This window comes from Anser anser, assembly GCF_964211835.1.
Source record: "Anser anser genome assembly, chromosome: 13".
Classification (NCBI taxonomy): domain Eukaryota; kingdom Metazoa; phylum Chordata; class Aves; order Anseriformes; family Anatidae; genus Anser; species Anser anser.
This window is the reverse complement of record NC_139734.1, coordinates 5,813,018-5,827,686: the sequence shown is the minus strand read 5'-3', so window position 1 is coordinate 5,827,686 and position 14,669 is coordinate 5,813,018. Positions and strand designations below refer to the sequence as shown.

The 14,669-nt window shown below is 45.3% G+C and overlaps 1 protein-coding gene and 2 long non-coding RNA genes across 6 annotated transcripts in view; 2 read left to right on the top strand and 1 right to left on the bottom strand.

Annotated features, from left to right (window-relative positions):
- The window catches only part of TRPC5 (transient receptor potential cation channel subfamily C member 5), a 99,871-nt gene that overhangs the window by 75,679 nt on the left and 9,523 nt on the right, over window positions 1-14,669 (top strand). For all 3 annotated transcript variants that reach the window (XM_083797343.1, XM_083797345.1, XM_083797344.1), the window contains exons 8-9: window positions 13,913-14,119; window positions 14,305-14,346. In XM_083797343.1, the coding sequence (XP_083653469.1) occupies window positions 13,913-14,119; window positions 14,305-14,346 (249 nt within the window). The remainder of the gene's footprint in view (window positions 1-13,912; window positions 14,120-14,304; window positions 14,347-14,669) is intronic.
- LOC310880911 lies at window positions 1,576-7,362 on the bottom strand. Of its 2 annotated transcripts, XR_014571983.1 has the most exons (4): window positions 6,586-7,362; window positions 6,364-6,491; window positions 5,519-5,582; window positions 1,576-3,279 (listed from the first exon to the last, which is right to left on the bottom strand). It is a non-coding gene; the product is annotated as an uncharacterized lncRNA (long non-coding RNA). The 2 variants fall into 2 exon arrangements; XR_014571982.1 differs by having other exon boundaries at window positions 6,364-7,362.
- LOC310880916 lies at window positions 7,101-9,894 on the top strand. Its single transcript, XR_014571988.1, has 2 exons — window positions 7,101-7,222; window positions 7,356-9,894. It is a non-coding gene; the product is annotated as an uncharacterized lncRNA (long non-coding RNA).

Below are 14,669 nucleotides of genomic sequence, written 5' to 3'. Positions count from 1 at the left end.
CAGGGACAGGTTTTCTTCATGTGTCTTCTAAGGGCAAACATCAATTAATTTCTTCCCTGAAGAAAACAGCTCATTAATAAATGTTGAGCTTTACAACTGTGGGTCATTTTTTAACCTCCTGCAATCAGCTCTCCCCTTTCTGAATCACAGTAGACAGGTTGCTAAACAGGGCATTTCCTCCTCCTGATGTTTATATTACATTAAATACACATTGAATGACAGCATCCCACCAGGGAGGGAGGAGGAGAAAGGGCAAGACACCCTTGGAGTGGGGTCTTCTTCCCAAATACAGCAGTAGAAAATCTTTTGCCCTGTGCAGGACCACAGAGAAATAAAATGAGCTAAACATCAGGAATGACAGCACACCATTGCTTGTTGATTTCCCAGCAGCTGAGTGGTAAGAACATCTCAATTAATTCAACTTGCTAATGAGCCAGTGGCACTGCTGCAATGCAAGCATTCTTTCTTCCCTCCTTTCTTCCATCTCTCACTTCATAGCTGTTCTATCGCTGACACAAAGCCTTCAGGCTTGCTGTTCTCTATTGTCTCATATACACACGAATTTCTGCTGTGAAGTCAGAGGAAGGAGAAGGCAAAGCTGTTCCTGCCCTTGGTCATGTCTCCCTGGTATGGGATTTGGGCTCGGTAGTTCGTTAAGTACCACAGGCACGTGGTATGAAACCACTGCATATCTGTGGAAGGCAAAGCAAGGCAAGCAAAGAGTAAAACATGCACAGAGCTTTGAGGGATTCCTGACTCACAGAAGAATTTTTCTGAAATAATTTTGTTGTGTGGTTTTTGTTTAGTTGGTATTTTTTGTCACTAAGCTATTTCAGACTTCAATACACATATTTTATAGGGGTACCCTGAAGCCATTTTGATACTGATTTTTTTCATGCCAGACCGTTGTCAGTAGCGGATTATGGGAGCCACTATGTTTTACTGAAAATGCAAACAAAATCCTAAGGCACAATGAAATGTCCACGCATTGTGGGCTGTTTCAATTTGGGAAGATCAGAATGTTCTATACAAGCAGCACAGAATGCAATTGGATGTTATGCACTGCTGGGTCTCTCATCTAAATACCTTCCCAGACGTGACAGAAATACCATCCCCTGACGAATGCAAGAGGAATGTGTCCTGATGACAAGAGGAAGGACAATGGGACTTATCTGAGAGTGGCCAGGTGGCTCCATCACTCACAAGTAGCATAAAGTAACAGAGTGGGTAATGAGCACATTTTATGTGATAGGCTGTTTCTTATAGGGCTGCCACTTGGCTGTGTCTGAAGTTATACAATCCTCCTGCCAGTCTTTTTTTTTTTTTTTAAATGTGCTGTTTTTTCAAAACACTGTGACAGGGGGTATTGTGACACCCAAGCACGCATGTCTTCTAGAGCCTGAAGGTGCAGGTGCATTTTTGGAATTCTGTGATGCAAGTGCATTTTGCAGGAAACTACCAATCGATATGTATTTTCTGAAAGCATGTTCCTCACGCACACATCCACCAGAGTCTGGAAAGCCACACAGGAATTACTCACTGGGACCGTACAAACAGTTTTGACTGTGCAGCTGCAGGAGCAAGGGGAAGCAAGATCGATGGAAGAACAGGAACTAAGACTCCTTCAGGAGGGAAACCGTAGGGCTGTGATTTGGATTCCAGGTGGGTTAGAGCGACAAGTGACACACAACAGCAGTGCAGCACCAGGCATCCCACTGACATTAGGGAAAGCCGTAAGCCCTTGCAGTTTCCAGAAGTTTTAGAGAAGAACAAAGATGCTTAATGCCTCAGGAATAGCACTACACCAAAGCAGGTCTGGGAAAAATGGCCCTTAACTACTGCTACCATGCAGGAAAGTGAAGGTGTTACTTCTGCATGCTTAATTTTTTCTAGTGCGTCTCTGAAGGTAGTGTGTGACCAGAGAGCTACCAGTGTTGATATTGGAGAAATGAGGACTTTGGACACCAAACGAGGAGTACAGGTTTAAATGATAGAATGAAACAGAGTGAATTAGCACATGTTGTGGAGAAGAAGAATGAAAAAGATAAGTATGGTGTATAGCAAAACAAAAGCTGTATAGTAAACAGAAACAGTTGGTATGTACAGCTAAAAATAAGCGATCAGTTTTAGGAAATTGATTTTCAGTGTAGGGGTGCTGTACATGGAATTTTCTTCATTTTTTTTCAGAGTAGAGAGCTTAAAAATGAAAACACAGAAGAGTATAAAAAAAATCCAGTTCCCTGTGCCATTGTTTCCAGCATGACTTTGGATTTTCCCCAGGAAGGAGTATCGAACTTCTCTTGATCTACAATGAGAAATAAATTCCTCTGGTTCTCTACACCAGCTGAAGTCCTTGCCACCATGGCAGTAACTGGTAGCCAGTTTACTTCATGACAGCTGCAGAAATTCCCTTCCTCACAGTGATCTGTGATCCTTCGAGCTGTCCAAAACTATTGCACCTCCTCTGCTGACGTGAACTGCACAATTACTACTTGGTGTTTCTGCTGAGGAAGAATTTTACAAATCACAAAATTTAATTCAAGATGCAGAGCTGGACAGTCCCTGCACATGGCAAGGTTTGGGATGGTGGATTGTCCCCCTGTAGAGGTGAGGCCAGCTCCAAAGCCCAGACTAATATCCAAGCTCTGCTAAAGCATCAGGAAGTGTTAGTCTCACAAGAGCCATTCAAGAACCATTAATTCGAATTTCTTAAGAGAAATTGAGATGTGTTTGGTTTTGAACTCTGTCATACAGCAGGAAATGAAATTATGTGCTTGTTGTCAATATGAGCTGGGATTAATAATTCATCTTGAAGCTTTTTACAGAGTAACAAAGCAACTAGGCTCTAGAAAGGGAGTTAAATGACTCTCCTTTGGTTTGCCAGCTGAATGAAGTATCGGCATTTGTTCCCCAGTTTTATGGTCCTCAGGTGCGCCAGCTGGCTGCTGCACACATGCTGCTGTCACTGCTCACGTACAGACCCCATGTCCTGGGTGCAGGCAGTATGCTCAAGCCCTTCCTTCAATCTGGTGTAACTGTAGTCATCCAAATCTGTTACCGCGCCCTCAAAATTCACCCATCTCATCAGTAACAATTAATTAAATCACAAATCCTATTGAACTGCTTCAGTGCCTTCTGCGACCTCTGGACAGGCAGATTTCCATTGCTCTCCAGTTCCCTCCTTGGGAGCTCATATGGCTTTTGAGGAGTGGGATTGATGCCCAAGGCTGGGTGCTCTCTGGAACTGATGACGGGGTGCGGAGGACTCCCAGTAGATTTCTGTTTGAAAAGAAGGGAAATAGATCTCAGCGATGATGTGCTGCAATACCGCCATACAGTGAGAGACCAGTGTTTGGAATTAGCCCCGGAGCCTTGCTGTCGACTGGCAGGCAGCTTAATTGCTTTTTGTTAGCAAGCTAAAGTATTCATTTGAAGGTGTAGAACTGTTTGTCTTTTTGCTGGCTTTGGCCTAATTACATATAACCCATGGACTTGAATCAAGTTGTTAATATTCATCTGGTGTTTGCAGAGCCTCTAAATGGGAGCACTCTCTATGCTCTGACTTCATATTCTGCATCTTTCTTCTGTTGTTAGAGCAGACAAAGCTAATTTGCCATCCTAGGGCCCGATCCTTGCAAGCCCTTGCTCATGTAAGTGTTGTTAGCAGGATCAAAAAGATAAAGCTTTCTGGTGCTTTTAATCTTTTTTTTTTTTAAAAAAATATATTTATCTGACCCCGTGTGCCGCCAGGGCCAAATCACCTGGGCGTTATTCAGAGGAGTGGAAACATGACATTTAAGTAAAGACCAAGATCTTCAAGTTTTGGGGTGACCCCAGGGTAATTTACGATATTATAGGGAATTTGCTGGCCCTGGCGTGGCTGGGTTTTGTTTCCCCTGATGTACTTACCACGCCAGTGCCCCACATGACAGGTCAATAACGCTCTGCCCATTACATCGAAGCAGCGCAGCGAGGTTCGCTCCTGCTACATGACAGGAGCCGAAGTATCCAGATGGACCCACACAGGTTGCAGCTCCCTGCATTAGCCCATCTTTTATTTAGACCTGACAAGCTCAATTAGCATTATCTCGTGCTTCTGCACCAAGGGGACTTCTGTTAAGACGGCAGAGGAAAAGGGAAGAAGTGGAAGATAAAGGAAAAATGTTTTTGAGGAAAAAGCAGTCAAAAAAGAAAAGGGATTTGTCTGTGGAGAACTGTCACCTGATGGTAAGCAATGGGAACAGCTATATTAAGACTCCCCTGAAATATGACTTTTTAGATTCTAGTCACAGAATCACAGAATCATCTAGGTTGGAAGAGACCTCCAAGATCACCTAGTCCAACCTCTGACCTAACACTAACAAGTCCTCCAATAAACCATATCACTAAGCTCTACATCTAAATGTCTTTTAAAGACCTCCAGGGATGGTGACTCAACCACCTCCCTGGGCAGCCCATTCCAATGCCTAACAACCCTTTCAGTAAAGAAGTTCTTCCTAATATCCAACCTAAACCTCCCCTGCCGCAACTTTAGCCCGTTCCCCCTCATCCTGTCACCAGGCACGTGGGAGAATAGACCAACCCCCACCTCGCTACAGCCTCCTTTGAGGTACCTGTAGAGTGTGATAAGGTCGCCCCTGAGCCTCTTCTCCAGGCTAAACAACCCCAGCTCCTTCAGCCGCTCCTCGTAAGACTTGTTCTCCAGACCCCTCACCAGCTTCATTGCCCTTCTCTGGACTCGCTCGAGCACCTCCATGTCCTTCTTGCAGCGAGGGGCCCAAAACTGAACACAGTACTCGAGGTGTGGCCTCACCAGAGCTGACTACAGGGGGACAATCACTTCCCTAGCCCTGCTGGCCACACTGCTTCTTATGCAAGCCAGGATGCTGTTGGCCTTCTTGGCCACCTGAGCACACTGCTGGCTCATATTCAGCTATCAACCAGTACTCCCAGGTCCTTCTCGGCCAGGCAGCTTTCCAACCACTCATCTCCCAGCCTGTAGCTCTGCTTGGGGTTGTTGCGCCCCAGGTGCAGGACCCGGCCTTGGCCTTGTTGAACTTCATACAGTTGGCCTCAGCCCATCGGTCCAGCCTAACCAGATCCTCCTGCAGAGCCTTCCTGCCCTCGAGCAGATCGACACACGCACCTAACTTGGTGTCATCTGCAAACTTACTGAGGGTGCACTCGATCCCATCATCCAGATCATCGATAAAGATATTGAAGAGGACTGGCCCCAGTACTGAGCCCTGGGGGACTCCACTAGTGACCGGCCTCCAACTGGATTTGGCTCCATTCACCGCAACTCTTTGGGCCCGGCTATCCAGCCAGTTTTTAACCCAATGAAGCGTGATGTTAGTGCTTCATGGATTTCCTCTTCAGCACACTGCAATATAGCAAGTAAGTTCACGCTAATTATATAGGTGAAACAGGATACATACAACTCCATCCAATTAAACAGAAAGATTTTTAAGAACCTGGGTGCTGTGCTGCAGGACCTCAGTTGCAGTTCTGTACTTACGGAGTCACAGTGTTGTCTGGTGCAGTTCCCCACAGCTCCTCAGCTGCACACCCAGCTCCAGAATCTGGGGGAGAAATAGGGACTTCATCTCTTAAATCAGTGCTCTGTGCATGGCTCGAGATTCAGTTACGGGACTTGAGCGATCTCATACCTTCATAATGGTTTCCTTTCTTTTGCCTCAAGGATATGTTTAAACAACCAGAATATTTAGCTACAATTTTTCATTTTTGAGCAATTTTTCAAGTTTTGGCAGCTCAGCTCGTGCGCTGCATTTAAGTGACTGTGCAAGCAGGCTGCTGTCTGGAGGCGTCAGACACCGGCTTCTCCCACCGGTGCTGTGACCTTTACAGACTCAAGAACAGACACAGTCCATCTCCACTCCTCTGCTGAGGGTGGGCAGTTCACAACCAATGATAAAAGCAAAAAATACCTGAACAGCTGTGCGTGGTTTCACTGATTAACTATAAAAGTTTGGGAATTATTATTTTATTCTTCATGTTACTTAAGGAAGGATTATGAAGGCTATATATATATATTTATATAAAGAGGTTGTAAAGTCTAACAAGATACTGAGCCTTGATCCCTGAGGCCTGATTCAGGGCAATTCCTGCAGAACATGAAAACAGCTCCCAAAGTCAGACCAGTGATGAATTTACTGTTGTTGCTGCCTTTCTGGCCAGCTGGATGTGGCCAGATATCCTGGTACACATTTGTATAGCATAGAAGCCAGTAGCAAAGAACATAAAATGTACTTTGTGAATATTCATAATCAGAGCTCAGATCTGAAAGTTACAAGTGGCCTTATCTAAATAATACGTTAAATAAACTGCTAGAGCTGTAAATACCTTTGGGAATAACTGACATCGCGTTTCCCGGTTGAAATCACACCCTCTTAATGGCGCAGGCTGGATCCTGAGATCTGAAACTCACAGGTGGACCCTAACTGGGATTTTGCTTCTTGGGACTACTTTCTCTTAAAAAGAAAAAAAAAAAAGGAAAAGAAACAAAAAAACTAATGAAGACAGCTACAGAGAATTATGTGATTCTCCTTGATATCTGGCTCTCACCAGTCTAGCAATAAAATTCAAGACATTTCTTCATCCTTGGAAGACTCTAATCCCAGGTTGCTTTGCTATGCAGAAAAAATAAGCTGTGATATTTTGGAAATAGCAGGAGTAGAGATCAGGCTTTCTAATTTGCCACAGTACTAAAAGTCACCAGTGCTCAAACACTTGGGGTTAGACATCCTTTTTCAGCCCCCCATTTCTCCATGGGCATGTGCGAATTACTTGATTGTGACCTGGCTGGAGGTCGTTAACATTATCAGCACAGATATCCGCCTTATCTCTCTGACTGCCAACTTGAAAAGAGGCTCTTATCAGCTGGAGATAAGGGAGAGAGAATGGATGGCAGGAAGAACAAAGCCTTGGTAATATCTCTCTCATTGTTTCTTCTTGCTGAGTTTTTTTTAGAGCACTGTTTGTCTACACGACCTTCATACAGCTCTGATTTATTTGACTGTTAAAATAAAAGCTGAACTTTGCTGGAATATGACTGAAGAACAAAAAGGAGTCAATTCAAATAATTTAACTATACTAAAACCAGCACAATGCACAGCTCTCTGCGTTTCCTCAGATATAATATTCCCTGGCCTTCTCATTAGCCATCGCTGTTTCCATCCAATGTGCTGGTGGGAGATGAAAGGTAATTGATACATATAACCTACATACGTGGTGGAATGGCGTGCACTGCAAGCTGTAATAACAATGTTAATTATGAGTATCTTCTGCACCCAGCCGATATAAAGAGCTGAGCTGCTAAGGCGTGCATTTTCCAGGTACAAGCAAACTGATTCCCTGGAGCTGGGCAAACCAGCCACACTGCGGCATGGAGGGACGTCAGAGGAAGTCGTGGTCAGCGCATCAGCAACGTTGCTGGGCCTTTTCTAACAGCTCCAGAGCGTTTCTGGGGCAATTCCCAAGCACAGAGGGAAAGTTCCCAAGAGGACTTCCCATAAACATCTGTAACTGGGAGCCATGAAACTTTGCAGAGTGACAGTTACCTTGCTGGGAAGTAACATGTGCCTGGGGAAAGCAAGTAGCTAATACTACGAGGCAGTAAGATTTATATGCTAAATCCTTGACAGAAGATTTAATAGCCCCTAAAGCAGGAGATGTGAAGATAGATAGCTTACATTCGATGTTCCTTAACAGCAATTTAAAACATTAGGACTACCATTTCTGTGAACCTGGGGCTTCCAGGCTTCCTCCTGAGATGGAGCTGCCACGATGCGCTGCAGCTGCAGCATGCGCTGTCCTGCTTCTGCCTGACCTTGACAGCTGGACCCAGGAGGCTGGGGGACGTTATTTTGGATCTGATGCCACTTTTTTGTAAGATCTGGCCAGAGCAACTGGTGTGCTTGGACACAGATGGCATTTTGCTGCCCTTCAGTGCACGGCTGCCCTACCCGCTTCTGGTGAGTGCTGCCCGTTAGCTTTGTGCTGTGCTCACTAAGGCGTCTTGAGCTTGGGCACTGCAAAACTAAATCTTTCCCCAGTTTCTCTTGTTAGCCTCTTGTTCTATGGACTGTACCATGACTGGGCTCCTCATCTAGCTTGCAAATTTTAAAGGCTTGCAGTCCCATTGATGGCTTGTCTGGTATGTCAAAATTTATTTATTTTTTCCTCCCGTGTGCTGTGTTTGATTTCCCCACCCAAGGGCCTCGCTGCCTCCTGCATTTTACCAGATAAGGCTTGTTCTTTTCTGAAACCAAGCCTTTACCTGTATCCTGGCCCAAGAGTTCATTTTTCTTGTACCCCAGAGTCCGTATTTATGTGCATTTCTTCGAGACGTGCACACGTTTCATGAACATGCTTTTCCTTTCCTGTGCTGGCAACAGGATGTGCGCAGCAGACCCAGCTCCCACGCATACCGAGCACCCTGTGCTTTCCTGCTTGCTGTGGTTTGCTCAACAGCTCCCTGGCCACGCAGCTCCCCACCCCAGAGGTCTTTCACGCCTTAGGTGCTGGGCTCTGTCAGCCACAGACCCGTTCCCCCATTGCAAATGTCCTGTGGCTGCTCAGGACCCTGCTGTTCTGCCTGGTGCACTGTGATTTCGCACTAGAGAGTAGTTTCATCTCTTCTTTGGCTGTCTCATTCCCTGTTCTAATTGCTTTTTCTAATGCTAGATAGTCCTCCTTTAGCAATTTTTCTTGTATTATTTTTGAGATTGATCCCATTAAGTTCTTATCCTTCAGCATGTCATCCCCAGCTTTGAAAGCAAAGTCATTTGTTGTCAGCTGCAGCTGAATTACCTGTGCATTAATTGCCTTTGTAGGTCCCAGATTTCGCTCACAGGTGATTTTTTTTCTCTGTATGAAATATTCTTATTTGAAAAATATTCAGCGCCATTTACCTCAAATAGCCTGCTTGGGTTTTTGCTGCTTGCTTCTCTGAGCTTGCCATTAAGCCCCCAAGCTCTGCCGATGTTATTACCAGCTTGCACAACACGTATTACAAAATTAACAGTCTTGAAACTGCAGAAAAGTTGTCTGTGTTGGGTTCTGCAAAGATTAACGTTCTCCTGGCTCTCTTTCTGCACTGCTTTCTGTTCAAGACACACAAGGGCATATTTTTTTTGTGCTAGCCTGCTTGAAAGCCATTACTGATATATTTCCTGTGCTGTTACCTGCTCTGGGTTTAGCCTGCAAAGAGCAATAAAGAGGCACACGAGATAGAAATATACTAAACATAGTTTAATGACTTTCTCCTGCACTTAGCAGCTCAGCTAATTATACGGCAAAAAAGCACCTCTGACGTTCCCGTGCCTCTCAGGGAATGGCCCCCCCCTTACCCAACTTGTGCTGCAAACAAGGTGTGTCCACGAGAACCTCTTAAAGGTGGATGATGTGCCTCCTCCTTCCTCCCTGGAGGGAAGTCCAACAGCTTGGGCACTTCTTAACCTGTGGGGCTGCTGCTGGCACCTCCTGGGACAGCAGCAAAGAGCAGTCCTTGCAGAAATCACGCTGGCTACTGCCAGTGCTCCCTGCACACCAGGAGCTGCCTGCGCCTCCTTCCGAGGCACTCAGCCACAGCCAGACAGCCTGCTCCCCAGGGCATTGTCACAGCCCTCTATATCTGCATCTGACAGGCAGCAGCCTGATTTCCAGCTTAGCCCACTGACTGTTGTATAATAAAATACAAGAAAGGCACACGCAGCCCTTTTTGTGCCAGCTCGAAAGATGCTAGACATCTTTATACATTATTCTGCACAAAGGGGCGCAGGGAGGATTTGTATCCTAGGGACACACTTCTTTCCTCTCGTTCAAGGGAAGAAGCTCTCATGCACCTCCTTGTAGCATAAAGGAGCTGAAGTAGCTGATTATCCTGTGATTGTCTTATTGTGGGTAAGTTTGGAGGTATCAGAGTGCCTGGCTGCTGAGCTTCATCATCAGCTCTGTGCTGTTTTCGCTGAGGGTTTGCAACATGGCTCTGCACCAGCCTGCAGCAGCAGGGAGCTGCCGTAAGCCCTCGGAGCCCATCAGCCCTGAGCTAACGTACGCTCAGGACCCTCAGCCTCATCCCTGTGCTTTCAGGGATGCCAATTCAAGAGGCACAAGATCGGTCTCCTGTGCCCTGATGTGCCCCAGGCTTGTGCTCCAGCTCCTGGGGGCTACGGTAAAAGTAACAGCTTTTTCCTCCACCAGCTTTTCAGCCGCCAGGGAGCTGAGATACTAAATCCACGAACAGGTTGCGAGGAACCTAGATGCAGAGGTAGTCACCTAATACAGAGAGATGAAAGTCTTCCATTGATGGGGCTGTGCTGGCTGGGCCAGGACCAGCTGAGAAGCTGGATGTTTTTTTGGCAAAGCGTGATCTAAACCATATGGCCCAGCAAGGAGATGGTGATGGAAGTCTTTATAAAAAGCATTTTACAAAATGTAAACAACAGATTTTTCTGCACAGAGATAAAGATGGAGATTAATGCTTGAATTATCCTGGATAATTAGTGTAGCAGGTAATTATTTAAAATCTGGCACATCTGTGAATACATCACTTTGACTGAATTAGAAAATCCTCAGTACTGCTACAGTAAGATGGCTCCAGCAGTCCCACAGGGAAATCTTTATGGGAGATTAATTCTCGCTTCAAATGGCAGAGATTTGCAAGAGGATTAGGTGGCCAGTATGACACATTCGCATTGTGACAGTAAGTGATCCAGGTTTTTTGTTCTCACAGAAAAGCCGAGTGGTGCTCTCTTTGAGTTCACATGTTCTTTGAGCTTGAGGGCTCGGCCCTCAGAAGTAGTGTTTTATAGCTGAAAAGATGAGCAGTGCTTGAAGGAAAGTGGTGACAAGAACAAGGGCAAGAGCAACAACAGCTTGAAGAGAGGACAGTGAAATCCAAACTTGGATTTAAAGTCCTAAAGCAGCAAGGTCACACTTGCAGAGCTAGTGGATATGGTTTTCAGCTTACTATAAACCATACAAAAAAATTGGCACCTAACATTATATGAGACAGCGCAGGTCTGGGAGGACTGGGTGAGGAGCTGTGAGGACAGCATCTCCTGTGACCCATCTCAGCAGCTGTTGCAGGAGCTCCACGTTTGACCATCACTGCACGGCTTCGCTCGTGGTGGCCAGGCCCAGGCTGAGCAAGGGAACAGCCAGCTTGGGTTGGGTTTTTGCTGTATTCAGGAGCTCATGGTGAGCGTTCACTCCCATGCAGTCTTCAACAACTTAGACACAAAGCAGGCTGAGGCTCGGGCAGCTCTCAGAAACGTGAGTCCTGCTTTGTGGCCTGCTGGGGAGATGCACCAAAAAGCTGGAGCACATCTGGTAGGCTACCAGGCCACACTCACAGCCAACGCAGCGTCTGGATGTACCAGCAAATGCTTCAGGTTTGAATGATTGGGTATCAAACGATTGCTGAAGCATGGTACTCCCTGTACTCAGCCCAAGTGAGTTCAGAAAGCTGTTTTGTGTGCAGATCTCACTGCTTACAGCACTAAAGAGAGCTCTAACCAAGAAAATGGTGGTTTCCTGGCACACAAAAACATCCTCAGTAAAATCGAAATTGCTCCTTGCTGCATGATTCCAACACAGAACTGGTGCCAGGAGTTCTGATCAGATTTGCTCAGGTTCTCAAAACATCAAGGAGAATAATTGAGACAGGCTGAGTTTGTAAACCCTGGGGAATTCACAGCAGCAGAAGAGAGAGGAAAAAAAAAAAGGAGATACTTTGGGCAGTGTACGGGGGGGTCTGTCTTTTAAAAAAGGTTATATTGCACTCCTGGACTAAGACTGCACAAGAAGAAGTACCAGTGAAGCTGAAGCTGGCCTCCACCAGCCTCACCTGCAGGTGTATTTACATCAACAGGGCTTTGTTCAGACCAACCACAAAACTTCCTCAGTGAGAAACTACCACCAGGTTTCATGGTGCTGCCCTACGTCTGCAATCAGCCCCTATTCAAGCCCATATAGTACCATTAAATACCTTATTTTAAAGTAAAATAGCAAAACGTACTCTCTACAGGAAGTTCATTATCCTTTTTCCTTCATTTCCCCCAAGCTAATTTGCAATCCCTGAGCTAGAGATTTGCCTTATCCTTCCCTACAAACAACATCCAACATCTACTGCTAAGTCACCTCCTCCCCCAAGACAAAAAAAAAAAATACACATTTCTATCCAAAATAACAGTCTTGCACTCTCCCTCAGCTACTGTTTTACCTTAAACTCAGTGTTTCCAGGTGTCTGCAGTTCCTGCACACCCTGAGAAAGCCTTGCAGCAGGGCTGAGTAACTCAGCACCACCCTCACACTGCCACACTTAACGTAGATATTCCCCTGCAGCTGCTTGATCCAGCCACTGCTGGATTTTCCCCTTGGGCTAGTAGTGAGCATGTCCATGGGGAGCTGCAGCTCAGGCCCTGGTATTTTGGTGCGATTCAGACCACCAGGATGTGCTCCCGGGCCACCGAGGCAGTTGTGTTAAACTGAGAGCTGCACGTAATTTGAAAATGCCATTAAAATGGAGCTGAGCTGCACTTCTCTGTCAAAACGTGAGCATATTTTAACCATGTCAGAGCACTGGAGCGTAGCCAGAATACCAGTGTAATAATTTTTTGGGCATGACGTTCAGCTGTATTTTATTAAACTTCCTGTCCTACACTTCACTGCGTGGGTCTGAGGGCTGCTGCCTGCAGCCCAGCATCCCTTGTCCAGGAGGGCTGCTCCTTCCAGCCTGGTTTAAATCTACTCAGAAACTTAAAATCATCACCATGTTTTTGGTTAGATCTCATGTCAGATACCGCAGACAAAAACACTAAACAGCTAAAACACCGTAACTATCAGCACTAAATTCCACGAAGGTAAGAGCACACATCCTTACTACTTAAATTCAGGGTGCTATTGCAGACTGTGTTCAGCGCTGCTTGAAGGACTCAGTTAGGGGCATTTTTTTAAACTTCAAAACCAGCACAAAGCAGCGTGACATCCATTCTGAATATGGCTTTCGTATTCATATGGACTTCATATGCAGCAAGAGCTGCATCAGCTCTCTGAATCCAGGCTGTAGGTTGATCTCTTTGCCCTGACGCTGAAGGGAGCATGCAGTTTGTTAACAGACAGCATGGCACGTTGGCTCCACAGACTAGACTGCAAATACCTCGATTTGGGGAGCTCCATTTTGCAGTCTGTAAGATCAGTGTCTTGCACAAGCTCAGTATTTCTTGGTGATGCTATGGACATGCTGCACATCTGCGTAGCTGTGAAGTGATGCTAATAACTTTCCACCTTTACTTTGTTAGGATGAAGAACACTAGAGCTAGCATGGTGTTGCAGTGATAATATAAATAAAATAAATAACATTAAAATGTCTTCATTTTGTGTAATGATAACGCAGAGGCGAGATTTAAAATATAGCACCCAGTAAAATTTATCACTTGTTTATAAACAAGAGCTGAATGAATAGATGCTATAAAACAAATCAACAAAGACCACGAGAGATTTTTTTCAGGGACGAGTGTGAGAATTCATTGGATTTTGACATGAAAAACAAGGGTCTGTGATAATATAAAAGCAGTAGCAAAAAAGAAAAAAAAAAGTTTTCCTGCTTCTTTTACGGGTGAACTAATGTGCACGACCTCTAAATGATGAAGCATGTGAAATTTCTTTTTGCTATCATTACATTTCTCAGAGGTTGGTATTTTTATTCTCAGCTACATTTCACACTGATTTTTTAAGTACACCCCCAGTGAGGGAGATGGAAGAATTGACACTGCTTTGCCTGCAGCCAGAGAAATGCTTTCTTGCTCGCGTCACCTCCTTAGTCGCTGACATTTGCTTCAGTAAAGCGTGCCTAAAGCTGTTGATATTCTCTCTCCTCCTCTCACAGGACCATGCAGACATAGAGTGGAAGTTTGCACGGACAAAGCTCTGGATGAGTTACTTTGATGAAGGTGCCACTCTGCCCCCTCCTTTTAACATCATCCCAAGTCCCAAGTCTTTCTGGTACCTTTGCAAGTGGATTCACAATCAGCTGTGCCCAGGCAATGACTCTGACAATGAACAGAAGAGGCATGAAAACCTCAAAACATTCACAGTAAGGAGCTGCATGGTTTTAAACTTATTTTTTTGGGGGTGCTTGTGCATGTTCAAGGTCACAAGGGATGGTACTGTGCTGGTGCAGTAGAAGGTTGCTGCTGGATTGGGACTCGCCAAGAGCCATCAGGACTCTAAAGACAGGATTACATGTTGGGTAACGTCCCTCTGCCTTTCTCTTTGCAGGAAAGGCATGCTGACAACCTCATTCAGAATCAACATTACCAGGTAAACGCTCCTGCAGATCAAGTTTTTACTTACAGTTTCTTCTTCCTGCTTATTTTCTACTATCTCACTTCTTGCTTTCTTATAGAATACATATACAAGTGTAGGAGCTCCAAGAGGATCTTGCTTGTCATGGATTAAAACATTTCCTCGATAGAGGTGGGGTGTTTTAGTAAATCACTCCTAGCCTTTCACCTGCTCTGAAAACAGCAAATTTGCCAGGTATCTCTCCGGTTGCCGAAGTCAAGGCAACATCACACCATTGACTTCAGAGGGATCAGACTGCCATGTCGTCCTGATTAAAACTGTTTTTGCAGCATTTTTAC